Below are 24,474 nucleotides of genomic sequence, written 5' to 3' on the forward strand. Positions count from 1 at the left end.
CTTCTCGTCCAACATCAGTGTGTGACCTCACAAATGCGCTTCTGGAAGAATGGTCAAAAATTCCCATAAACACACTCCTAAACCTTGTGGACAGCCTTCCCAGAAGAGTTGAAGCTGTTATAGCTGCAAAGGGTGGACTGACGTCATACTGAACCCTATGGATTAGGAATGGGATGTCACTTAAGTTCATATGCGAGTCAAGGCAGGTGAGCGAATACTTTTGGCAATATAGTGTATATATATACACACAGTTACACTACTTTTGGGTGAAATTTATGGAAAATGTAAAAAGTTCACACTACAGTGATATTATGGAAGTAGGGCATTTAAGTGGAAGCATGTTACAATTTATTGAAACAAAAGCCAACAACAGTGGTGGGTATACCACAACAAAAAATGTCAATGTCTCAATAATTTGTCATGTGCCCTTGACCATCAATTACAGCTTGACAGCGACGTCTCATGCTGTTCACAAGTCGACTTATTGTCTGCTGAGGCATGGCATTCCACTCTTCTTGAAGGGCGGCCCTCAGGTCATTGAGGTTCTGGGGTGCAGGGTTACGAGCCTCTACACGGCGACTCAGTTGATCCCATAGGTTTTCTATGGGATTCAGGTCTGGAGAAAGTGCAGGCCACTCCATCTGAGGTACCCCAGCCTCCAGCAGCTGTTCCCTAATGATGCGACCTCGATGAGCTGGAGCATTGTCATCTATGAAGATGATATTAGGCCTGTGTTGTTCATGCAGGGGAACAATGACTGGATTAATGATTCAGGTAGTATTGGCTTGTCACTGTACCATTCACAAGATGTAGGGCAGTTCTGTATTGAGTAGACACACTGCCCAGACTGTAACACCACCACAACAGTGGATGATGCATAGCGCTCTCCTTGACGTCTCCAACATCATTGGCAGCCATCATTTCTGCTCAACGTGAATCGACTTTCATCAGAGAACAGCACTGAGGCCCACTGGTCCCTCGTCCAGCGTAAATGCTTCCTGGCCCGAAGCCTGTGCCTGGTGGTGTGGTCAGGTACCCTTGCAGGTCATCTAGCACGCAGACCACACTGATGTAAACGGTTTTGAATGGTCCGACGTGACACTTGGGTGCCTCTCACCTCCCTTAAATGTGCCTGGAGTTGAGTGGCATTCATCATCCGGTTCCGCAGGGCACTGTTCACAATGAAGCGGTCATCAACATGGGATGTGGCCAAAGGACGTCCACTTCTATGCCTTTCTATGCCCTCTGAGAACATCCTATTTGAAGCCTCGCAATGTTGATCAATTGTTAGGTGTCGTCTTGGTCTCATGATGTCAAAATGTGAACAGCATGATGAAGAGGACTGTTTAAATACCAATTCTAATTGAACCAGAAAATTTATTGGTCGATTCATGGATCACCCACAGGATGACTTGATGAAGGCTGGTACAAGTGCTTTAGTGTCAACTGTAATACATACACTGAATAAACAAGGACTTTTGAGGACTCCTTGTGACCACAAGGAACATCAAAAGTCAACTAGAAAATGCCAGGAGTTTTGGGACACAAACTGGAACTGTTTGGACATATGGACCAACAGAATGTCTGGTGTGCAAAAGGCTAGGCTTATGACCAGTAGAATACCATCTCCACGGTCAAGCATGGAGGTGGGTCATTGATGTGGGGCAGTTTTTCTGCGGCAGGATCTGGCAATCTTGAAATACCAGGCCATTTTAAAGAGGAATGTGATGCTAAAGCCAAAGGTTATTTGTTTAACCATATGATCTCTGTTTATATATCAAACAAAAACCAATCATGTGTTCAATGTGTTAACTCTTTAGATGTGTTTAATTTGCACATTTTCATAAGAAAATAGATGATCTGTAGTTATGCAGTATTATGGAAATAAATGCTAAACATTTAATATATTAGTCTAGTAGTAGATTCATCTATCATTTACAAAAAAAACAGAGTGGGAGATTTGAAAACGAGTTCTGGGGTAAAATAATCATAGACTATACTACTTCACATGTTTAATTATTTTGTATGAATTAATAGAATAAGCCTAATTTGAGAAATAAAACATATTTCTCCACATCCTGACACCAATCTCAGCCAGGATGTGACAATTTTCCTGTTTATTAATTACATCCACATGCTGCTCTTCATTATTTTGCTGGAAAAATGTCCCTCAGGTTATAACCCACAATATTTTATACATTTATATATAATAGGAAAATCATCAATAATTAATTAGAAATTGAAAAGAAGTTGAGGAAATTTGGTCCATTCTCCACCAAGGTAACTACACAAAAGTTTTTGCCCAGCTTTTATGAAGAGGGAGCTGATACAAAAAGTAGCAAAAGTACAAGAAGACAAAGTTACCTTGCTAAGTCTTGTTTGCTCTGGAAACTTCATTCACATTTAGCCAGCTGTGAATTACACAACATTTAAACTAAAACCTGACACGAGTGCGTTGTGTGAATACACAGTGCGTTGTCCTTCAGCTGCTCCATTTAGGGCCACCATCCAATCCACAAATTTTAGATTTGGCACAGGATTTTTTTCCCCACACTAGTACCCTTCCTGAGGCAGCCCTCCATTTTATCTGTGCTTGGGACTAAGTTAACCCCTCAGTGGCTGGATTGGTTCCCTGCTCAGGAATCAAACCCAGGCCATGGTGTTGAGAGTGCAGGATCCTTAGCTGCTGGACCACCAGGGAGTGAATATGCACTATATTTGGTTTCTGCTTGCTCTCAAATGAGGCTTGTTCCATTAATAATCAAACATTAAAAATGTAATAACCTGTAAACCTCAGACTGCATAATTGTACAATCTGGCCTATAAAAATATCAGCCTTAGCTTCTACATCATAGATGTACACACACCCTCCAGGTTAATAGGAACACCTGTACATCTGCACATTTCTGCAGATATCCAATCAGCCAATCATGTTACAGCAGGACAATACATAACATCATGCAGATGCAGGTCTTGAGCTTCAGTTAAAATCCCCCAGAATGGGGGGAAAGTGTGGAAAAGTGCAACCACGGCATAATTGTTGGTGGCATATTTTGGCTGATTTGAGTATTTCATAATCTGCTGAGAACAACACTGACTGGCTGGAATGGCCACTGCGTCATCATGACACACCCTAATATCACACTGACCGATGTACATGTTGTCATGTACTTCTATGAACATCCAGTAAAGTGTTTTTTAAACTTTTTTTTTTATTTCCGTTCCCTTTTAAAAATAAAGAAATTCATTTGAGTTTCCCTAAACAAAACAGAGCATGATATTTGTGCACTAATAATGTAAACAAACACAAAAATAAAATAAAGTGCCATGAACAATACACTCAGCATGTAATGTAATACTGAGTTCAGCTGAGAATATAAATGTAAAGCGGCAATTGGGAATTACTGAAAGTGGCAAGATCATACAACAATGCAATGGAATGATGAAATACTAACAAATAATAAACTAGTTTTGCTTTAGTTACAGTCGTAAGCTGAATCTAACGTAAATCTCTTTATAACATCATACAGTTATTAATATAAAATATATCTCAAGATTTTTACCCATTTGTTAGTAAATGTAAATACAGTGTATTGCCTGTGTAGATCATGCCCTCAGCATATTCATATTACAGTACAAAATTTACAAAATTACATTTCTGGTGCAAATACACCAACATCTGGAAATTCTGTTCTTTGATATGAAATTCTCCATGCTCCTCTGAACTGTCATGATTGTCAGATCTTAAATTGCATAATGTTATAAAGAAAAGAAAGATAAGGCAAGGTGCAGGAATGGGATTATGTAATGAAATTTGTTTTCAGCTCTCCAGAACGTTGTCAGCGTGAATTGACAGCGCCTCACCAGCATGGTTTGTCAGGATGCTGTGAGGAGAAAAATGTAAAGGTTAATTAATCACAATGATGAATGAATCACAAAATATTTCTGAAGAATCCCCAAAAACTAATAATAATAAGGAATAATTCTGTCACCTCACCAGCATAATGTTAGGGGTCCGAGATCTGTGCTGAATATAAAAATGGACAAACCAGAAGCCAGTATCTGTAAATGACATGAGATTAACATTTAATAATACAAAACACAAAAAATCAATAAACCCTAGCCCATTACTATTAAAATAAATGTAAACAATTAGGAAAATACCATATAGGCACCATAGAGGTGTCAGCTTAATAAAACTAAGGAATATGTAAAGGACATTAGACAGAAGCAGCTTATTAACTTCCTCCTACTTCTGATAAGACAGAGGTGCTGGTACTAGGAGCCCAGAAGTAAGCTTTCTGATTACAGAGTAAATGTAGATGGTCTTTCTGTTTCATGTGCAGCAGTAAAAGACCTTGGTGTGATTGTTGACTCCAGCCCTTTATTTGAAACTCATGTAGATAATATCACTAGGGTAGCCTTCTTTCATTTCAGAAATATTGCTAAGCTAAGAAATATGATGTCACTACATGATGCAGAAATATCATGTCTGAATGTTCCAGTTGGTGCATAACTAGAACCAGAAGATCACATGACTGCTATCTTGTCTTCGCACCTATAAAGCATTGTATGGTCTCACGCCACAGTACCTCAGCAAACTTTTTTTTAAATGATCTGCCATGTTTACTATGATGAAAAGGTACAGGCTATTTGTTGGTACCTCAAATTGTTCAGCAGGGAGTGGATTTCTTACAAATCCCTGCAGATTTGGAACAGCCTTCTAATTAGTGTTTGGGATTCAGACACAGTCTCAGTGAAGGCACATTTGTTTAGTCAAGCTTTGATATTTGAATATTTCTTAGGTAAAGGAGCAGATCTGGAGTGTTCATAGGCATCGAGTGTTTTGGTGAATTGGGATGTTTGGATGTTGTTGCCCTGCCCAAATACACGGGTTTGTAGATGGTGGAGTGGCTGGACATTTGGTTGGAGTTTTATCACTTGAGGGCTGCTGGGGATGGCCTCACATGGACAGCCTGGAGATTAACGGGATTGCTGTGAGTGGTACTACTTAGAAACTAAGGAGATTGTTTTGGACTTTAAATTGCTACAAGTAGTTTTGCACTCAAGTCACCATCAGTGAATAGCTGATAACTTCAAGTTATAACTAGAACGAAGCTCCAAACTGTTAACACCAGACTTATTTTTAACATGGTATTTTATGGATTTTGTTTAAACCATCATGGCTCCACATGGCTGACAAACTGACAAATTAATAAATCAGATAAAAACCACATGTAAACCTTACCTTTGTTTCATTTTATACAACTGATCAGTAGAGGGTTAAGGGTCCTGCTCAAGGGCCCAGCAGTAGCAGTGGGGTGGTCCTGGGCTTTAAACTCACAACCTTCTGATCAATAGTTCCAACACCTTAACCACTGAGCTACCACTTCCCACCTTAATAACCTTAATAAAATAGTCATATGGAATGCTTATTTGAGACAGATATTATATACTCTTGATGCACTAAATGGACCTTAATTCTGAAAAGGTAGATATTATTTTCATGTTCTTGTCAGTTCCATTAAACAGGTGGATGGACAGATGTAGGGAGAGGTAAATGTGTCGGTGAGGTAATTGGCAATGAGACATACACCAAATGGCCAAATGTTTTTGGACATCTGATGCTCACAGTAATGTGTGGGCCTAACCCAAACTGTTGCCACACAGCTGTCCAAAATGTTTTTGTATGCTGTAGCATTACATGTTTCTTTCAGGGGTCCAAAGGTGCTCTAGCATGACATTGTTCCTGTGAGCACTGATCCATGAAGACATAGTTTGCTCTGGTTGTTGCCTAGGAACTTGCACCTTTATCCCAACTGGGATGGAACACCTTTTGGGACTGATGGTTGCACACAAGGTCTTCTCAGCCCACATAAACGTCAAACTGCTAGTATTCTTGTGGCTGAAATGTGCACAAATTATCAAAGCCACACTGCAAAACTGAGCAAAAAGCCAGAAAAAATGCTAAAAACACAGCAAAAGGGGAACAAATCAATATTATTTGGAACTGAATGTTTGATAATTAGGTGTCCACATGATTTCGGCCATATTGTGTATGTCATTCACACACAAATCACACAGCTTTAGTCTTTATTTAGGCCCAGTACATTCAGATCTGTGGGCAAACACTGCAAATCAATCAACTGGCTTTGCAGCATTCCATAAGAGTGTTATTTAGGCTGGATGACAGCCATCTGCTCCTCAGCCCCAGTGTTCATCTGTCACAGAGGAAAGGAGCACTCGTCTAAGCAGAGGCGGCCTAATGGGTGATAATCATAATCATGAGATATATTCTGGGTAGATGCCAGGCCACAACCCATGAACTGCCTGTGGGAAGTGGTAGCTCAGTGGTTAAGGTGTCCGGCTACTGATTGTAAGGTTGTGTGTTTGATTCCCAGGACCACCAAGCTTCTGGGCCCCCAAGCAATGCCCTTAACCCTCAATTGCTCAGTTGTATAAATGAGATTCTAGTAAGTCACTCTGGGTAAAGACATCTGCCAAATGCTGTTAATGTAAATGCCCCTCTATGACAATGCCACCAGGCCTCAACTGATGAAATGCCCCTGAAATCCAGAACACCTTTTGGGACTAAAAATTAAATATTAAATATTAAAAATAGACAGTAATGAAATGAAAATCTCCAGCAAAGAAAAGGTAAAAAGTGAAGAATTTTTTCTCTAAAAATTTCCATGCCAAGGGAGTTAAACAACATCATAAACAACAAAAAATTAGACAAACAAATAAAATTCCATCATGGAAGGATGGACCAGTCTTGCAGTTGCTTTTTATTGAATGGACATTAAACTGCATTGAACTGAAATCATTTGTAATATAGTAATAATTCCTAGTATTGCAGTAAAAGTAGAGATCTTTTACTATATACTGTATATAAAGAACTGCACATAAAGTATTATCCTTAAGGTTATTACTTTAGGAAACAGATGAGTTTCTGCAGCATTTCAGCCATAAATTTTTTATCGTCTCAGGTTTCCTAATTGTCACTTGAGCAAAAGTTTTTTTTTATAGCATCCAACAGGCTGTAATGATATACTATACTATATTTTCATGCACACTACTACTATGTCCTCATTTTACATAATGCTGAAATGTCTGAGGGTGAATGTGGATAGATTTGTAGTGAAAATGTTCTGTAAAAATCATTTAAATATGTAATTTATATAAGAATAATGTCTTTTAAAGAGGAAAAGAAAACGTGCTAAAAAACTCTATTCATTTGTAATAAAGGAGTATGAAAGAATATCTCTCTGACCTTGGCCAGGAACAGCCAGACGGCGCAGTGCACCAAAGAAAGTCCACTCTTCAGCTTTACTGATGCCAGCACCAGAAAAAAGCCAAGTATAGCACTGATGGTAAAATGATGGGTTTTTTTAATTAGTCATAAGTTTTTAATCTCTTTCTTACTACATGACTTAATATGTAGATATACAGCAACATCCCAGATTATTGGGCAATCTCTCATAAGAAATGATGGCTACTTCCCAGTCTTACACAACATCAGAAACACCATTTAAATCTAACCTCAATAATTATTGGGAATATGTGGAAACTTCCTACCTGGCAAAACATCCGCTGTGGAACTTGTAGGATGCACGGAAGGGAAAATCCAGAGCACCAAAAAGATCACCTGGGTAAAAAATTATCATTTGAAAATTCAGTTTCATTTTATTTGTATATTGATTTTAAGAATGGAGCTTTACAGAAATATAAACATTTCGTATAGAAATGACAAAGTTTAAAATGAAATTTATATTTATCCCTAATGAGCAAGCCTAAGGCAAAAGTGATGAGAAAAAAACTTCCTGAGCCGATATGAGGAAGAAACCTTGAGAGGAACCAGACCCCTATAACAAACACTATTGGATATTAATCACAGTACACACTCTCCTAGCATAATAGGCTGCAATAGAAAGCGATGTGTGATTACCTGTTGGATGCGCTGCGGTAGCTAGCAGCAAGACGCTTGGGGGGAGAAAAAAAAGAAAAAGATGGATGTATTTTTAACAGCAAACTGATTAATCTGTAGAAATAACTGAGTTTATTTACCTGACAATGTAGTTGATTAACTGTTGTTCAAGATCACTGAAAAACAAATAAAACATTTTTTAATAAACAAACATACAAACGTCACTGATATTTGCCAAACACTGAAGACATTTGGGTTTAATATCAAAAGATGAATCTGTGATGATCGATCAGAATATCAGTTTTCATTTCCAGATATTTCTTTTTTAAGTGAGCAAAAGAATTTGGAAATACATAAATAACACTTAATATTTGGTTACTGTGGACGTCAACTTATTTGTGCCTTCAGTTTGTAGCCTGTAACCCACTAGTGAGAACGAGACAGGTTTACAAGACACATAAACACACACATACACATGCCGAGAAGCGTGAACTTGAACCTGATGGAAGCTAGGAGTTTTGTTGCTTTCCGTTGAGTTGAGAAAGTACGCTGAAATGTGTGAACTAAATATGACTCGGTTAAAGCTCTACCTGTCTCTCAGGGTTCCACAGTTACATATCCCTTACCTGCAATAACTACACTAACCCGTGACCCACTGCCATCACCCTCAACTTCTTTGCTGATTCTTCTATTGTGATGCTGTTTCTGGCTTCTACTGCAGTTTCTTTTTGCTGTTTGTGGATTGTGTTCATATTTGTTTATATTATTAAAAAAACAACAACTAAAAAAAAACAATAGTTCCTGTTCACTATAAATAACAAAAATATCACAATAACAAACAATTCATTAAAATACTAAAAGATCAAAATAGCAAAACTGATCAAAACAGCAACCTGAGATGGCCAGACTTCAAATTCCTCTGGAACGCTTTGTATGACCCTGAATAGCAGAGAAACAGAACTTCATCATTACACTGTATTGTATTTACTATTATTCAGTGGCGGACCGTCAGGGCCAGCAAGGCCTTCTCTGCTGGCCTAAACAGCAGTGATCTGAATCACTGACTTGCATGTTAATATATTTAATATATTTTTCCATGAATGTGTATTAAATTATCCCCAATAGTCTATTCTCTATGTTTCATAGCTTTTCTCTTGGTTGCACTGCTTCCAGTAGTGTATATTTATGATAAGAGTATTTATCCAATCACATTTCAGACAGAGGCTGACATCATGTGTTGCCCGGCCGTAAGGCCTTCAGAATTAATAGTGCAGGCGCCCGGAGCTTAAAATAAGTGGCAATGAAACTGTTCCATTAACCAATCAGATTTCGAGTTGGCGTCACTGGGGCCATCTAGCAGACATACGATTACCTCAGCATTTTCCTGTCCTTTGATTGGATAATTGGAGTAGTCAGAGGCAGCGAACCGCACAAACTAAATAAAATATATATATTTTAACTCACAATGGCTGACAGAGGAGAAGAAATCGATTTGGTCACGGACATCCTTACAAATGCATTTTCAAGGCGGACTTTTCAAGAAAATGGCATCAAGAATGTCTTTTTTGAGAAAAGTAACCGTAATAAAATGGACTGTTCCTTGTGAGGTGTGAAATACTGTAGACTAATTTCTTTTTTACTTTGTTATTTAACGGTTGATTAGTATCTATTGCCGTGGCGTCATAATGATGGTATAGAGGTGGATTAATTCAGGAAGGACACCAGTGAAGGCCTAGGTGTGAAATGCATGGCCCGCTACTGCTATTATTATTATTTAATTATTGCATTATTATACAACACTTATTTTTAGTGCACTCATTTGATTAGAAGTGAACAGTGCTGATATTAAGTATAACTGCACGAGTATACTTGTCTGCATTCACTACATACAAGTTGAATCTTACAACAGTTTAAGACATTAAAACCATTACTACATTTACTACAGGCCGTCAGTCACTCTGCACAAAGCTTGGCTACGTGTTTCACTCTATCCAGCTGTGGGAAATAGTAAGAAAGTTGTTTTTTGAAACAATTTTTGGTGATGGAGCAAAAGTACTTGGAAACAAAATAGTTGCTCATAATATGTCTGTGGTGTAAGTTGCTCAATATTAGTTACAAAGCAATTTAAATACAACAGGTCTATATATAATGTTAGATTAAAGAAATATCTTTAATCTAACACTCGCAACAACCAGGTTGAACATCAGCATCATTGTGATTACCTGTAGCCAAATCCTCACCGAACTGATATTCACACCTGCTGCACTCTCGCCCACGTGATAGTGCTTATTTACTGCATATAATATATAGAGGATTTTATTGCAACTGATATATCACACCTCATGATATGTGCCGCTGTAACAAGATAATCACTGATATTCTCTTCACCTGTTCACCTGGTACTAATGTTATGGCTGATTGGTATATGGAGGAGAAGAAATCATCATTAATAAATAATATTAAGTTTTATAACTGTTCACACTACAAAATTAAATAATCACACTCACCAATACAGCAAAAGTGGATGACAGCCCAGACATAACCGTTTAGTCCAAACTGAAACAGAATGGAGTCATTAAGCAAACAGAGGACAACCAAATTGACCTCACTGATGGATAAAGCTCAGCATAAGCAAATGTACTATTATTTTTGTCTCTGTTTTATGAATAATTTGGCTACCAAAATATAATTTGGCTCTCCAGTACAAATCTGACCTACTTTGGCCTTCTTCTTCAAAATATTAATGACATATCTGGCTGAGATGTAAATAATTCCTAATAACCTGCAGAACAATCAGTTGATGTTTTATCAGAAAAGGGTTATAAAATAAAAAAAACAGGAAGTTCTGAGGGAAATATTACCATCAAATCACTTTATAATAGACATGACACTTATTGTAAACTGTTCCTAACAGAAACGTGGGTCGAAAAACCCCAGTTTTACACTGGACACACTTGGCATTATGTACACTTTAATAAATGAATATTAGGATTATATGTACTCTACTTCTTCTAGAATCTTTTTTTCTATGAAGTCCAAAAATCTGGTGTAGTTTGAAGATTTATTTTTTATTGATTCTAAACAATATTTTAAAAATGTGAATTGATTTTGTCTGGGTTGTTTTGTGTGTATAAAAGACAAGTTATTTTACCTGCTGATTATGAAGTGCAAGAGTAATAGCTGACACCAGCATCAGGTTTTCACTTGAAATAATTATACATCAAAATTACTTGAAGAGAAATGCAAATAAATTCATCTTTACACTTAGACTTGACATTCAGTTACGTTTTATTTAAACAAGAGACACTGACTGTCACATGTATCTGCTAATACAAATATACATTGCTTTATAAATTCCAGAAATATAGGGCTAGAATTTAGGTTATAATTTTTTTTCCCTTTCTATTTTTTCTGTACTTAAAAATACTAAGAGCTCAACATGTGATGGTTTACACGTGATGCAGCAAATTTCTGTATTCTTACTGCACCCTGCTAACACCTATGTAAAAAGAAGTTCTACATTCATGAATATATTTGAATAAAATGAATCCCTACCTGAAGGTCTTCATCCATGATGACCTCTTTATAAAGAAAAACAGAAAATAATAAAACCTCAGAACTGTAATAATTAAACATATATCTACCCGGATATTCACCAAACTATATCTAAGTGGCATGTGGGCAACACACACACACACAGACGCACACACACACCTCTATATACAGAGAGAGAGAGAGAGGAGAGAGAGAGACAGATAGATAGATAGATAGATAGATAGATAGATAGATAGATAGATAGATAGATAGATAGATAGATAGATAGATAGATAGATAGATAGATAGATAGATAGATAGATAGATAGATAGATAGATAGATAGAACACTAAACAAAATCATTATGGAAGTGAGAATTGAATGTTTAAGTATATAATAATTTGTGTGTGTATTAGTATTAACAGTATAGCAGCACACTGTAATCTACAGAAGAATTGTTTTTGTGCTCCTCACCTCTTTTTGAGTGAATCGAACAAGAACAGAGAAGACCACTTCTGACACATTTTGCAACACAAAAAAGAAGGGGATAGGCTAGCCACAAAACAAACAAACAATTCAGTAAAAAAAACAGAATGTGAGACACTTAGTACATTGTACATTTATTATCTGTTCAGAAATTTCAGACATACCAGGATGGACAAGGCTTTGGATCCACTGTATATGTTCCCCAGAAACAGGACTGATGCTGGAAGCCAGGACACTGCTGCAGATCTAGTCATTTTAATAAGGGATCATGAATATCTGCTGTAATTGTGTAAAGACTCAACTCACAACAAAATAAAGAAGAACAGGCCTCATGCTACTACATGTAAGCTATGGCTTGGAGAGATGATTTCTACATTATATTTGTAGGTACTGTTTGAAGGGAAAATTTGAGCAGTTTGACAAAATCTGACACCCTTTTTTCCGTACCTTGATGGAAACCCTATGGACTAATGCATCATTTGTTAAAAGTAATGTTTTAATATTTTTTTTAATCATACCCTGTAATTTAATGTAAACAGGTCTTGTAAGGGATGGTTTGTGATGTGGGTTTTTTTTCTTTTTCTAATTTTGATTGTATTCTTTGTCTATGTAACAAAGACAAATGTACATATGTACATATGTAAGATTGCAATCTACATCACTTATTTGACAAAAAAAGAACAGGCCTCATTTATCAACCTTGATTGAATAAATAAATAAAATCAGTTTATTCAGAAATGATTCATGTGAGAATTGACAGAAGAGATCTGCTATTCATCTGGATGCTGCTTGTACTCCTGGTTGTGTCTAAATTTAGAAATAAGATGACTAACCCTGTTTGATCCAGTTGAAATCATATCAGTTGAGAAGCATTTTTTAAAAATATACAGATTATGTGTTTAAGTTCAAATTGTCTATTTATTTAAATTAATACACACATAGTTTTTTTTATTCCGTCTTATCTCACATTAATGATATTTAAGAAAGGTTTAGTAGAAAAAATAATAACATGCCAACACAAATCCAGTTTAAGTTGGCACCAGAGAAAAGAAGGATGTGTGACCTGTGCATATGGCAGCCAAAAGCTGCGGCAGTGTATATGGCAGAATTGAGATTAAATTAATATTACATGCTGTGATTATTTTAAAGGCAGATAAAAACTGGCTTATAATTCGGTTTGATTTGCTACTGAATCTTACTCTACAGTCAGCACTTTTTCAGATAATAAAAAAGGTACCCTTTTTTTGTTCATGCCTGGATTTCTTGCTACTGGTATGCTTCAAAGAGAGATCAGTGATCTGGTGTGTCTCAACCTACAATGAGTCAGATTGTCTCCAGTGTTCTGTGTGTCATACTCCAGATCGTGCTCCTCCTCTAGCCCTAAAGTGACCAAGCCCTTACAGTAGGACACGGTTTCAGCATGTCAGCCCCTCTGCATGGTTCTGGCACATAATTTCTGGTAGAAATTCAGCCATCCATTTAAATTATTCATATTATCCATTTAACATTTAAATTACAGACCTGAGTCAAATGTACTTCCTCTTCTGCCTGGCTGTTCAGTCATTCTGCATTTTCTGCTCTGTTAAATGGTCTTTTATGAGCTTTTGTGTCAGCTATTTCACGTATTTACAGGTGAATGCCTTTCAATAATATATGCAAAAGTGCAGAGAAAGAAAATAAGTGTTTCTGAAACTTTTACAAATTCAACAGAAATATTTTGGGTTTTTTTTTTCATGTTTGTCTATGCAAACTTTTATGCACAATTTTGTTAAAAGATTGATAAATGAGGCCCAGTTTTGTCAGTGGAAAGATATTTTAATTACATTTTTATGACATTTTTCCTGACTGCTTTGGACTGAGAAAGACTACACTGGTTAACTTACACATCTGCCAGTTTTATTCCAAACACAGGAAATAATTATTTCATGCTCACTTAGGCTCTTTCCCCACGGTTAATCCTGAGTGAAACCACATCTAGGTAGAGTATTAAAATGATTTGATCATTATATGATTATTACCTGGGAAAGCTGTTTATTTCCACCCATCCCAGTTTCCCAGTCACCAAAAGCAGAAGAGCTCCAATACAGGTTTGCCACCTGGTAGTCAGAGAATAACAGATAAAGCCAAAGAATAAAGTTAATTAGAGAATTTTTATGGGTGTCTTCAAGAGCAGCATTTTTTCTTTTTTTTATTATTATTTTGGTAGTAAAAAGAAAAGTCAAGAATATGTGAAGAACAGAGATAATGAAGCTCAGGTCTGCTGCATAAGAATGTTATTTAAGCAACTTGTCAGACTTACCCCTGAAAAAGGGTGGGAAATGTAAACTTCAAGACAGAAAGTACATACTGCAAAAAAGGAAATAAATGTTTTAGCATTTAATGAAAAGTCTGCATAAACAAAATACAATAATGACACGATCACACATAATACAGTTTATGAAAGAGCCATAAACAATCTCAGCCAATCAGATTGTATTATTATTATTATTATTATAGTATGATCAATGTTTTTCACCTTATTTGTGAAACAGGATCCCACGAAAAAAATGCAAAACAAAAGGCCTGGAATGACTCGTGCTAAATTCATCGGTCAGAAATCCTCTTTTTGGGAGTAATTTTAAAAATATAAGAGCTAAAAAAGAATATGTAATGAATGTCCATTAGAATCCGAACTTTACCGCGGGCAGCTTTCCACGTACAGCTTTGATGAAAAACTACTTCCGGTTACAACGCGACACTTTGTTGTGACCACGAAGACATTTATTCTGGGCTTATTGGTCAACGATGAATAAATAATTAAAAATTATGACAACTGTTGAATAATGTTTATTTTATTTATAAAATATATAAACACCATACTATGTGAAATTCATCAAATTATTTTTAATTGCAAAGCACATATAAGTACTTTTACTTTGAAGAGTTGTTTAATGGCGGCTGTCAGTGTTAAATACTCTGCCGGAGCTGAGACTCTACAGAAAGCAGTGAGGGACGGAGCTCTGCTCGCTTAGTGTCAACTTTTCACTTCAGGTTTTAACATACAGCCGAAACTAGAGAACTCAGTTTGTGTGCTGACAAACTAGTATAAGCTCTTTATCACCTGTTAATTATAACTTATAATTTATTCGAGTTTTCTTCACTTTGCCCAGTACTCATATCTCCATCAGGCCGTGGTGAAGCTGCCATTATGGATCAGGTTGAGGTAGTCTCTAAAGAAGTAAAGGTGAGTCTTCCTCATTACAAAGCTGATATAATGACCTAAGAAAGAGTCTGTGTTTATGTCAGTGTTCGTGTTAGTGTTAATGTTGGTGTTAATTAGCTGATTTAGATATCTATGAGGAGTTAAAGCCCAGGCCTACCCCCAGGAACACACTCACTAGCCCTAGGTGTTATGATGAAGTACTGTTTTGACATTGTGTTATATTTTATTTTTAATATTTCCTTTTCTTTTGGAGTTAAACATTAAGGTTAAGGTATCGTGAATGTATTCTTTTAACACACGGTAACATGTTCAGTGAAACCTTTGTAAATGAACGAACTCATGTCATGCTGCTCTAACTTGTATTTATTATATAAATTTGTTTTAAGTTGTTTTTTTCCGCCATAACTGTCATCCTCATGAGAGATTAATTAAAGTATATTTACTTTTTGGACTTTGACCAACAGTAACAGCATGACGTCATTGCCAAGCCCAGTGTTGTGCTGTGAAAAGCAGCTGCGTCACGAGAACGCGCATTAAAAAAGAGAGAGCGCGAGAACGCGCATTTAAAGATAAACGCACAAATAATAAACACAGGACTTTTATTCACAAGTGATAAATTAATTCGCGTTTTGGATACATAATTGACTATCATTAACAAACTACACAAATCAACAGGGTTCTCATCCCACCTCACATTCTGTTCAAATGTAGTAATCCAGATATAATTAAAGTGTTTTAGCAACAGGGTAAGGAATAGGAAACTATTAGGTTGACATTATTTTTTTCATCCCTAGCTCAATCACACAACAAATATTGTGTTTGGAACCTTTGACACTACAAATATTTTTGCCCTTTGAACAATACAACTTAAATATAACAACACAAATACTAATCTGAATTTTAAAAATATTTTCTTAGCTCACATAATTATCTAAATGGCACCTTGATAGAGTTACCACTGAGCTGTCTCAGTACTTGAGTGGTATGTTTAGGTAGGGTGACACTAGCATCTAATTTAATCTCACTATAGTTGGCCACTGTGGGCTGCTGGTCCTGTCCTTGCACACAAAAACAAGTGTGTGTGTGTGTATATATATGTATGTATGTATGTATGTATGTATGTGTGTATATATATATATATATATGAGATCCAGTCCAATCATATTCTCTCTCTCTCTCTCTCTCTCTCTCTCTCTCTCTCTCATTTTTTTCCCTTATAAGAACCCATGGGGTACTCCAAATGTGGCAGCGGCCACTTGTTCTCTGACAGATGTGATGAGTGAACAGCTGGCCAAGCAGCTACACGAAGAATGCAACTCCTTCCTGACCTGCTCTGAGTGAGTCTAAGTACTATAGGCCTTTTATTGATCTGTTCTTCTATAGAGCCTAACATAGGGCCTTATTTATCAGTCTTTTAGGACAGTTGTGTTTAACAGTATAAACCAATCAAGTATTTTTGCCAGATTTACAACAGTTCTGGAAACTACTGGTGTACGTATGTTGAGTACAGGTGAAGTCAGACAGCTCATTTGCCTTAAGTCTTGCCCCACCAAAAGTCCATAAAAGGTAAAGAGGACAAAGGGCTGAAAACATGGATGAAGAGAAAAGGCTTACGGCTGTGCAGACAGACCAGCCTGTCCTCTGTTTTATGGTGACATGTTGTAAATGAATGAGTAGTTTTATTTACTCTTTAATGAATTTTGCTCAATAATATTCTGTGACAATAAGATAAAAAGATTTGCTTTCATAAAACTTTTTGAAGAGCAAATAAATACGAAGAAATCTGTATCCTGACTGATAAATGAGGCCCTTTTACATCAATCATGAATCCTGTAATATTGCTAAAATCAGTTAGAACACTGCAAGCTAAGTCAGAAATGTTTATGAAACTTTAGTAATGGTTGAGTTTTGTTTTTTTCAGTGACTTGGACCTCGCCAATATACAGCAGGATACAGATACATCCAGCGACCTGATGTTGGCTCAGATGCTTCAGATGGAGTTTGATAGGGAGTTTGACACACAGTTGCGCAGAGAAGAAAAGAAATTTAATGGAGAGAGCAAAGGTAAATAATCTTTTAAATAATCTTCTCAAAGACTTACATGTTTATCATGCCTTTTCATATTCTGTATAAAAAGACTTACAAAGAAAGTGTGGGAGTTTAGTTTCTCTGATTTTGGGAATGAGTTGAGCATTTCTTCAGTTGTCTATTTGGAAAAAATGTCATTCTTTTCAGCCTATTTTCCAGCATAGTGTTAGGAAGTACTTAAGTTCTTGAATTATTGGTCTTGTCTAGTGTCAATTTCCTTTGAAAACTACCGCATGGTTCATCCATTTGAGGATAGTGACAGCTCTGATGATGAAGTTGATTGGCAGGACACGCGCCATGACCCTTATCGCCTTGGTGAGTCTTTTGTTTTGTTTTATTTTTATTTTCATGTATTTCATTTGTTCTACCATCTGCCCAATATTGCAGTCTGCTTGAGGCAAGGTCAAAGCTTAACCTGGGTCAGATAAAATTGCTAGTCATCTTTATTGTACATTTGTAATGTATCAGAATTAATACTGAACAGATATATGTTCAGTACATGTTGCTCTTTTCAGTGTTGGAGAGAGTCTGAAACACTGTACTGTCACTTTTGGGAGAATAAACCTCACATGGCCCTGATATTATATGTTTGATTAACAGAAAAGCCAACCACTACACCAAAGAAGGGTTTTGCAGGAAAAGGCAAGAACATTACCACGAAACATGATGAGGAGGTCTGCGGACGGAAAAACACTGCACGCATGGATAATGTAAGTCAGTTTAATCTTGCCATATTTATGGGATGACTATTTTTCTTGGATGTGTTTCCAACAGTCCTGATGCTCAAACCTACACAGATCAGCCATAACATTAAAACCTGCCTAATATTGTGTAAGCTCCTCTCGTGCTGCTCTGAGCCATTGAGGCATGGCACCTTCTTCCATCGCTCAGTCGTCCAGTTCTGATGTGTCCAGTCCAACTCCACGTGACTATAAACTGTTGAAGAAAGGACATTATTTACATTTACATCATTTCCTGTCCAGTGTCATCCAAATGAGGATGAGGTTCCCTTCTGAGCCTGGTTCCTCTCAAGGTTTCTTCCTCATATCATCTCAGGAAGTTTTTCCTTGCTACAGTTGCCTGGACATGGGTCAGCGAAGCCACTTTGACCCCTCTGCACCTATGCAGCCCCTTACACAGCAAACTGAGATGCACTGTGTGTTTTAATACTTCTATCATAGCCAGCATTTTCAGCAGTTTGTGCAGCAGTAGCCTTTGTTTGATCAGACCAGACAGACTAGCTGTCACTCCCCATGTGCATTAATGATCTTTAGTCTCTCATGACCTTGTGGCTAGTTCACAAACTGTACTTCCTTTGACCACTTTTGGTAGGTACTAACTATACAGACTAGGAACACCCCACAAGGCTCGTCTAGTCAATTATCCCTTGTCAAAGTCACTCGGATCCTTCTGCTTGCTCATTGTTCCTGCTTCCAGCACATCAGTTTTTAGAATTGCCTGTTCTCTTGCTGCTCAATATATCCCACTCCTTCACAGGTTCCACTTTATCTAGATAATCAATGCCATTCACTTCTCATCTCAGTGGTTTTAATGTTGTGGCTGATCAGTGTATGTTAAGCACATGTTGCCTGTGTTTTCTAATTTTTAACAATAATTATGGTTGTATATCAATTAATTAAGTATTATATTTATTTCCTTTTTCTGGTTTTCTTCTTTGCTCTGCTTGGCCTTTTTCCCCCTATAGTATTCCTTCTCAAATGTCACCTGTTTGTTTTATGTTGCAGTTTGCTCCAGAGGTACATGTTGGTGATGGGATAAGCATGGACCTGAAGTTGTCAAATCATGTGTACAATGCTCTGAAAAGACATTGTCAGACTGAGCAGAGACGCAGTGCCAGACTTCATGAGAAAAAGGAGCACTCAACTGCTGTGAGTACTTTACAGTAATGCAGAGTGTATTCAGAAAGGGTATCACTACAAATCAGATATTTGCACCATTATATGATGTATATTTACACTGCATTGTGTCCAATTTCAAATATTTCTTGCCTATGCCCTATGTATGTTTTGTTCATGACAAAAGTATGTGGCATCACTCCCACATGTGAGCCTTCCCTTCCCCAAACTTGTCTCCTGATACAGGTGTCTAATGTAGTGCTGTAGTTTTAAAATTCCCCATCACTGAAAGTCAACAGCATAGGGATTAAAAAAAAAATCTAAAATAGGATGTTCAAAAAAGCACAGATGGGTGTGATGGTTCAGGTGCTCACATCATTTGACACAAATGAAAATTAAGGAAGTTTTAAAGATAATTGATTAAACATTACTGGTGTATAAAAAATGAGACCAAAGACAGAAAAATGTTACCATAAAGGTACAATTTACATTTTAATTGTTTTCATTGACAGGAGCAAGCAGTGGACTCCAAGACCAGATTGCTGATGTACAAAATGGTGAATGCAGGAATCTTGGAGAACATTAATGGATGCATCAGCACAGGGAAAGAGTCTGTGGTGTTTCATGCGGATGGAGGGAGGTGAGTTCAGGCTCTATCTCTGAAGGACAAGTACCCAGTTTCCTAAACTACAGCCCAATCTACCACCACTAAGGAATTCACAATTTCCTCTTTCGTTTCAGTCATTTATTTTTACAAATTAATAATAGAAACATTGAAGATGGATTCTGGGCACTAATATTTTGAAATTTTCTTGGGAACCATGTTCAGATAAGCCACATATAAATGAATAGGCTAATTGGTAGCTTAGTGTTTAAGGTGTTGGGCTACTGATCCAACACCTACGGAAGATTGTGAGTTTGAATCCTAGGTCCATCAAGCTGCCACTGCCTGTCAAATTTTCCTGTCCATCTACTTTCACTAAATAAACTAGTCTTGAGCCTCAAATCACACCCTTGTGTACTACTCTAGTGTGTTATTGAATACTAACAGTAACCAGCTTTCCTATTAGAGGTAGCATTTGAAAAAGCAATGTAACGCTTTTTACAGTGTAATGTAAAACTCCCTAATGACACTTTCTTCTCTTTTTGCTTTGTTGAATAAAATGTATTTTGCTGGCTTTTCTTCACTTGTTCATTTTTATAATTTAATTACAGAAATTTACAAAATGCCAGTGGCAAATGTTCAAAAGAAGCTTAATATCTGACTTGTTTATACATTAAAAATGATTGATCTGTTATTATGCTGCTCTAAATTGTCTCTTAGCTTTGAGGAGATGCTAATTCCAGAGGAGTGTGTCCTCAAGGTCTTCAAGACCACGTTGAATGAATTCAGGAACCGGGACAAATACATTAAGGATGATTATCGCTTTAAAGACCGTTTCAGCAAGCTGAATCCTCGTAAGATCATTCATCTGTGGGCTGAAAAGGAGATGCATAACCTGACCAGGTAAGACTGCAGCACTCTTTAACACAAGTTATCAAATCTCCACTCTGACTAACTTTGAGTATTATATCTCCTTCTCTCCTGAAATGCCAATTTAATATTTTTGTACAGTATAACATGCTAACTTGTAGCATTGCATACAGGTCCATAAGTATTTGGACACTTGTGAAGTTATTGTTATTTTAGCTTTTGCAACTAAATGCAAATTTAAGATTTAATTTAAAGGTATTTACATTCAAATAAGTTGGATGCTGTATGGATTACAGCACTTATGTCCCCAATTTTTTTTTTTTTTGGGATAAACTAGGATAATAAATAAATGTCCGCTCGAATCTACTGGAACCCACTAAAATGACCAGAGTCTTGGTTTCTTTCCTGTTCATGGTCTTCCAGGAGTTCATGCTAGGTCTTGGGGTGTTTTGGGTAATTGAAATGCAGGCATGATTGACTTGGCCATTGTAGAACATGTGCCTCAAAACATCTTTGTAATGCATTTGGCTGATTCTGAGCATAATGCTGTATAGCCCTTTACACATCAGAGTTCAACCTTCAGCTTTTGTGATTGGCTGCATGAATAAATACTAGGGAACCAGCTCCACTGGCAGTCCATGGCATAAGATGAGGTGGTGTGTGTCAGATCATGATATCTTTGGTTAAATCTAATCTGGTCTTTCTTGTTTTGTGAAACAATGAGGGAATAACACACCTGGCCAAGGAAGAGCAGCCATTAAAAGAAGTCCATTAAGTCCATTTGGTCCATTAAAAGAAGAGCATAGCACATATAAAAAGTGCTGCAGTTCCTACACCGTTCATTCTAATTAAATGTAAATACTCTCAAAATAAAGTCAAATGAAATAAGATGTAATGTAGGTCTACTGTGTAGACACCTAAAATAACAGTAGCTTTGTCCATGTACATAATATTTATGGACCTGACTATATGTCTTTCTCTTGTATACATACGCAGGATGAAGAAAGCTGGGATTCCCTGCCCAGAAGTGGTTATTCTAAAGAAGCATATTCTTGTGATGTCTTTTATTGGTAAGAACCAAGTTCCAGCTCCTAAACTAAAAGACGCCTTGCTGACTTCTGAGGACCTGAAGAAGGCATATTACCAAGTACTACAGGTACACTTTTTTTTTTTTTTTGTTGCCAGTTTCCAATTTACTACACACACAAATTTGTTACTAGGAAAAAAATGTTTGTAGAGCACTGTAGTTGACTAAACTTCTGTTTCTTCTTAGATGATGCAGCAGCTGTTTCAAAAGTGTAACCTTGTTCATGCTGACCTGAGTGAATATAATATGCTCTGGCATGATGGACAGGTGGGATACACTTTCTACAATCATTTTCAAATTCTATAAGTTTTAAAATGCTTTTTTAATAATTGCAAATGATTAGTATTAGTTTATTTCTTTTTATAGGTATGGTTAATTGATGTGAGCCAGTCTGTTGAACCTGCTCACCCTCATGGTCTGGAGTTTCTATTCCGGGACTGCAGGAACGTATCTACAGTAAGTGTCTGTCTCCCTACAATAATGTTACAGTGGCCAGTTACAGGTTTTATTTCTACATATTCGCCATAGCTGGGTCGTTCACAGTGATGAATTGCTTTTGAATAATTTATTCACATGCATTTTTCTTCTTATTCAAGTTTTTTCAGAAAGCTGGAGTAGCAGAAGCTATGAATGTGTATGATCTCTTTAACACTGTGTCTGGACTAAATATCAGCAGTGACAATGAGGCAGATTTCTTAGCCCAGGTAAGTGTGTAAGGATTAACATGTGTTTTACTAAAAAACTAAAAACTACTATAGTCTTGCTTTGATTGCACACTACATAGGATTTAACATAATGGAGTTATACTTTCTGCTGCTTAGACATTTCTGTATGTTCATGAGAAGTGTCATAATGCTGGAGTGTGTTTGGGTATGTGGGTGGCCATCAGTATGTTTGCTTTTATCCTTACAGATTCACGAAATGGAGAAGATGAATGAGGACCATGTCCAAAAGCGAAGCAAGAAAGCCTGTACCAATACTTGTGAGAATGGCCCACCTCTTTTAAATGAGGATGATTAACAATAAGATCGTCTAGAAAATGAAGGTCAGCTCACTAGTCGAGAGGGTGGAATGGGAGGATGTTTGAGTGCATTACACAGCATTTTCTGCTGACTTGGGCATCTGAAACACCCAACTTTACTCACCTTCTTTTGATGGATGGCTTCAAATTACAAGTAAATGGTGTGTTAATACATCAGCTATATTAGTACAAGGCAGCACCAGATCTGTCATTTGAGCACAACCGGTCATTGATCGGTGTTGCAAAATGGGCTAATGATGGGAGAGAATGACGTGCGTATAACTAAATTGGGTGAATATGGCAAGGAGTCATATTTCTCTCTCCACATAAAATACTAGTTAGCGTGGATTGAATGCTTATTTAAAGCATTTGGTCTCTGCTAAACATGCTTGATGTGTTGGTGTATTTTGATGTTGGATTTATTTTCATGTTGCTGTATTCTGGATTTGTGATGTTTTAAAATTCATAGAGAAAATGAATAAAGGTTGAAACTGGAAATTGATAATCAAAATATTTAAACATGTTATTAGAAGATTATTATCTCTGGCCTCTAATAACTAGACATGGCATAGAGAAGATTTATGAAACTCTTCAGCCAACTGTGTTAAAAAAAAATCATTTATTTCTCAAGGCTGCTTAGCTAAGAAATGTTGAATGCATTTCCTTCCCCTTGGGTTTCCACCTGCCAAATAACTTGTGGGCATAAGACTTAATCTGCCTCTCTATCCAGGTGTTCTGAATATGGTACAATTAAAAAAAAAAAAAAAAAAACTATAAAAATGTGTTTTGTTAGTCAGCAGTTTGCAGTATACACACTCTGTTTCCAAGTGACTAATGAGGCATGTAGCAGGAGTCGTGTCTAAACTCCCTGGAAGCTGAGGACAAACAGCAGCTGTGTGTCTGCTCGGTACTGACCGCTGTGGAGAAGCATCACTAATTATTACCTGCTGATCATAAACATTCATGCACAACAATGTCTGACATTTAGAGCAAAAAGCCAAGAGACAGTTTAGAAGAGATGTGATTGCAAGCCAGCCTAAAAAAAGCTGGTATAGCTATGAGCATTGTGTCAACACTAGCAGCACTTAACCACAAGTCTGTAGGACATCTAGACAGCAAGGCATGGGAAGATGGAGCAGATGTGTCAAGACAGTGCAAGGGTCTGTCTAATGTATTCAAAGGCCATAGTTGGTGGGTGATGTGGAAAAGCACAGAGTGTCTAGGGATAAGATCCAGTGAGAGACTGAGTGAAGTTAGTGTAGAATTGAGCAACAGAACAGTTGAAACAAGGCTATCAAGCTAATAAAGGAACCTAAATCAAGATAGTATCCATAAAGTTTTTGACTTTTAATAAATTTGCAAAACCATGTAACTCATGGCAGTGTTGGAATACTTTAACCTTCTTCAATTCATGAACTTTCCACTTTCCTGCCCCTGTGAGGTTCTGTCCAGCTATAACCTTTCCATTTCTCATGCTTTGGAAAAACAAGAACAAGAAACCTGGCCTAGCTGTACATTCTATAGCTTATGCTGAGTTATAGTTGGATTTTAGTTTAGTTAGAGGACTGCTCTAAACAGATCATCAGTAATGCCAGCTGTAAGCCCAAGCATCTCTTGTCACTGTGTCCAAACTCACCAAGCTCTGACATTGCTCTCTTCTGGTTTAAATCATACCCATCTTACAGACAGTATTTTACATCAAATGCTTTATTAGCATAGTATCTTATACTAAATATCTTTATATAGATTTAAACACAAATCCTCCATTGCCCCATCTATACAAGGTATTCATTGGTCTC

The 24,474-nt window shown here is 37.0% G+C and overlaps 2 protein-coding genes across 4 annotated transcripts; one reads left to right on the plus strand and one right to left on the minus strand.

The window, feature by feature from the left end:
- Positions 1-3,193: 3,193 nt before the first annotated feature.
- LOC131352916 (transmembrane protein 241) lies at positions 3,194-14,675 on the minus strand. The gene is made up of 15 exons (XM_058389467.1): positions 14,463-14,675; positions 14,247-14,293; positions 13,966-14,043; positions 12,112-12,193; positions 11,936-12,013; positions 11,483-11,508; positions 11,079-11,130; positions 10,435-10,483; positions 8,821-8,866; positions 8,068-8,103; positions 7,949-7,983; positions 7,579-7,648; positions 7,274-7,367; positions 3,998-4,062; positions 3,194-3,884 (listed from the first exon to the last, which is right to left on the minus strand). Exons 1-15 carry the CDS (start codon positions 14,532-14,534, stop codon positions 3,821-3,823), a joined length of 894 nt encoding a protein of 297 aa, XP_058245450.1. The 5' UTR covers positions 14,535-14,675; the 3' UTR covers positions 3,194-3,820.
- A 215-nt stretch (positions 14,676-14,890) lies between these two features.
- Positions 14,891-23,423, plus strand: riok3 (RIO kinase 3 (yeast)). Of its 3 annotated transcripts, none has more exons than XM_058389452.1 (14): positions 14,904-14,977; positions 15,097-15,170; positions 16,371-16,486; positions 17,071-17,213; positions 17,445-17,552; positions 17,838-17,947; positions 18,983-19,126; positions 19,606-19,733; positions 20,418-20,600; positions 21,564-21,723; positions 21,841-21,921; positions 22,021-22,110; positions 22,251-22,358; positions 22,567-23,423. In XM_058389452.1, the coding sequence occupies exons 2-14, from the start codon at positions 15,135-15,137 to the stop codon at positions 22,672-22,674; spliced, it is 1,515 nt and encodes a 504-aa protein (XP_058245435.1). In that variant the 5' UTR covers positions 14,904-14,977; positions 15,097-15,134; the 3' UTR covers positions 22,675-23,423. The 3 variants fall into 3 exon arrangements, with proteins under 3 accessions (XP_058245425.1, XP_058245435.1, XP_058245443.1); XM_058389460.1 differs by having other exon boundaries at positions 14,913-14,931; XM_058389442.1 differs by having other exon boundaries at positions 14,891-15,170; positions 22,567-23,422.
- Positions 23,424-24,474: the final 1,051 nt, after the last annotated feature.

The sequence above is a fragment of the Hemibagrus wyckioides genome, linkage group LG01 (genome assembly GCF_019097595.1).
Source record: "Hemibagrus wyckioides isolate EC202008001 linkage group LG01, SWU_Hwy_1.0, whole genome shotgun sequence".
In the NCBI taxonomy this organism is placed as follows: Eukaryota; Metazoa; Chordata; class Actinopteri; order Siluriformes; family Bagridae; genus Hemibagrus; species Hemibagrus wyckioides.

Bases quoted from the DNA above. Each gene is read 5' to 3' on its own strand.
- LOC131352916 (XM_058389467.1), bottom strand. From the start codon at position 14,534: ATGAATTTAGCACGAGTCATTCCAGGCCTTTTGTTTTGCATTTTTTTC. The intron at 14,294-14,462 runs GTGAAAAACATT...CCTTTTTTGCAG, and splicing joins GATCCTGTTTCACAAATAAG to TATGTACTTTCTGTCTTGAA. The intron at 12,194-13,965 runs GTAATAATCATA...TAAAATGACTAG, and splicing joins GAAATAAACAGCTTTCCCAG to ATCTGCAGCAGTGTCCTGGC.
- riok3 (XM_058389442.1), top strand. From the start codon at position 15,135: ATGGATCAGGTTGAGGTAGTCTCTAAAGAAGTAAAG. The intron at 19,734-20,417 runs GTGAGTTCAGGC...ATTGTCTCTTAG, and splicing joins TTTCATGCGGATGGAGGGAG to CTTTGAGGAGATGCTAATTC. The intron at 20,601-21,563 runs GTAAGACTGCAG...ATACATACGCAG, and splicing joins GAGATGCATAACCTGACCAG to GATGAAGAAAGCTGGGATTC.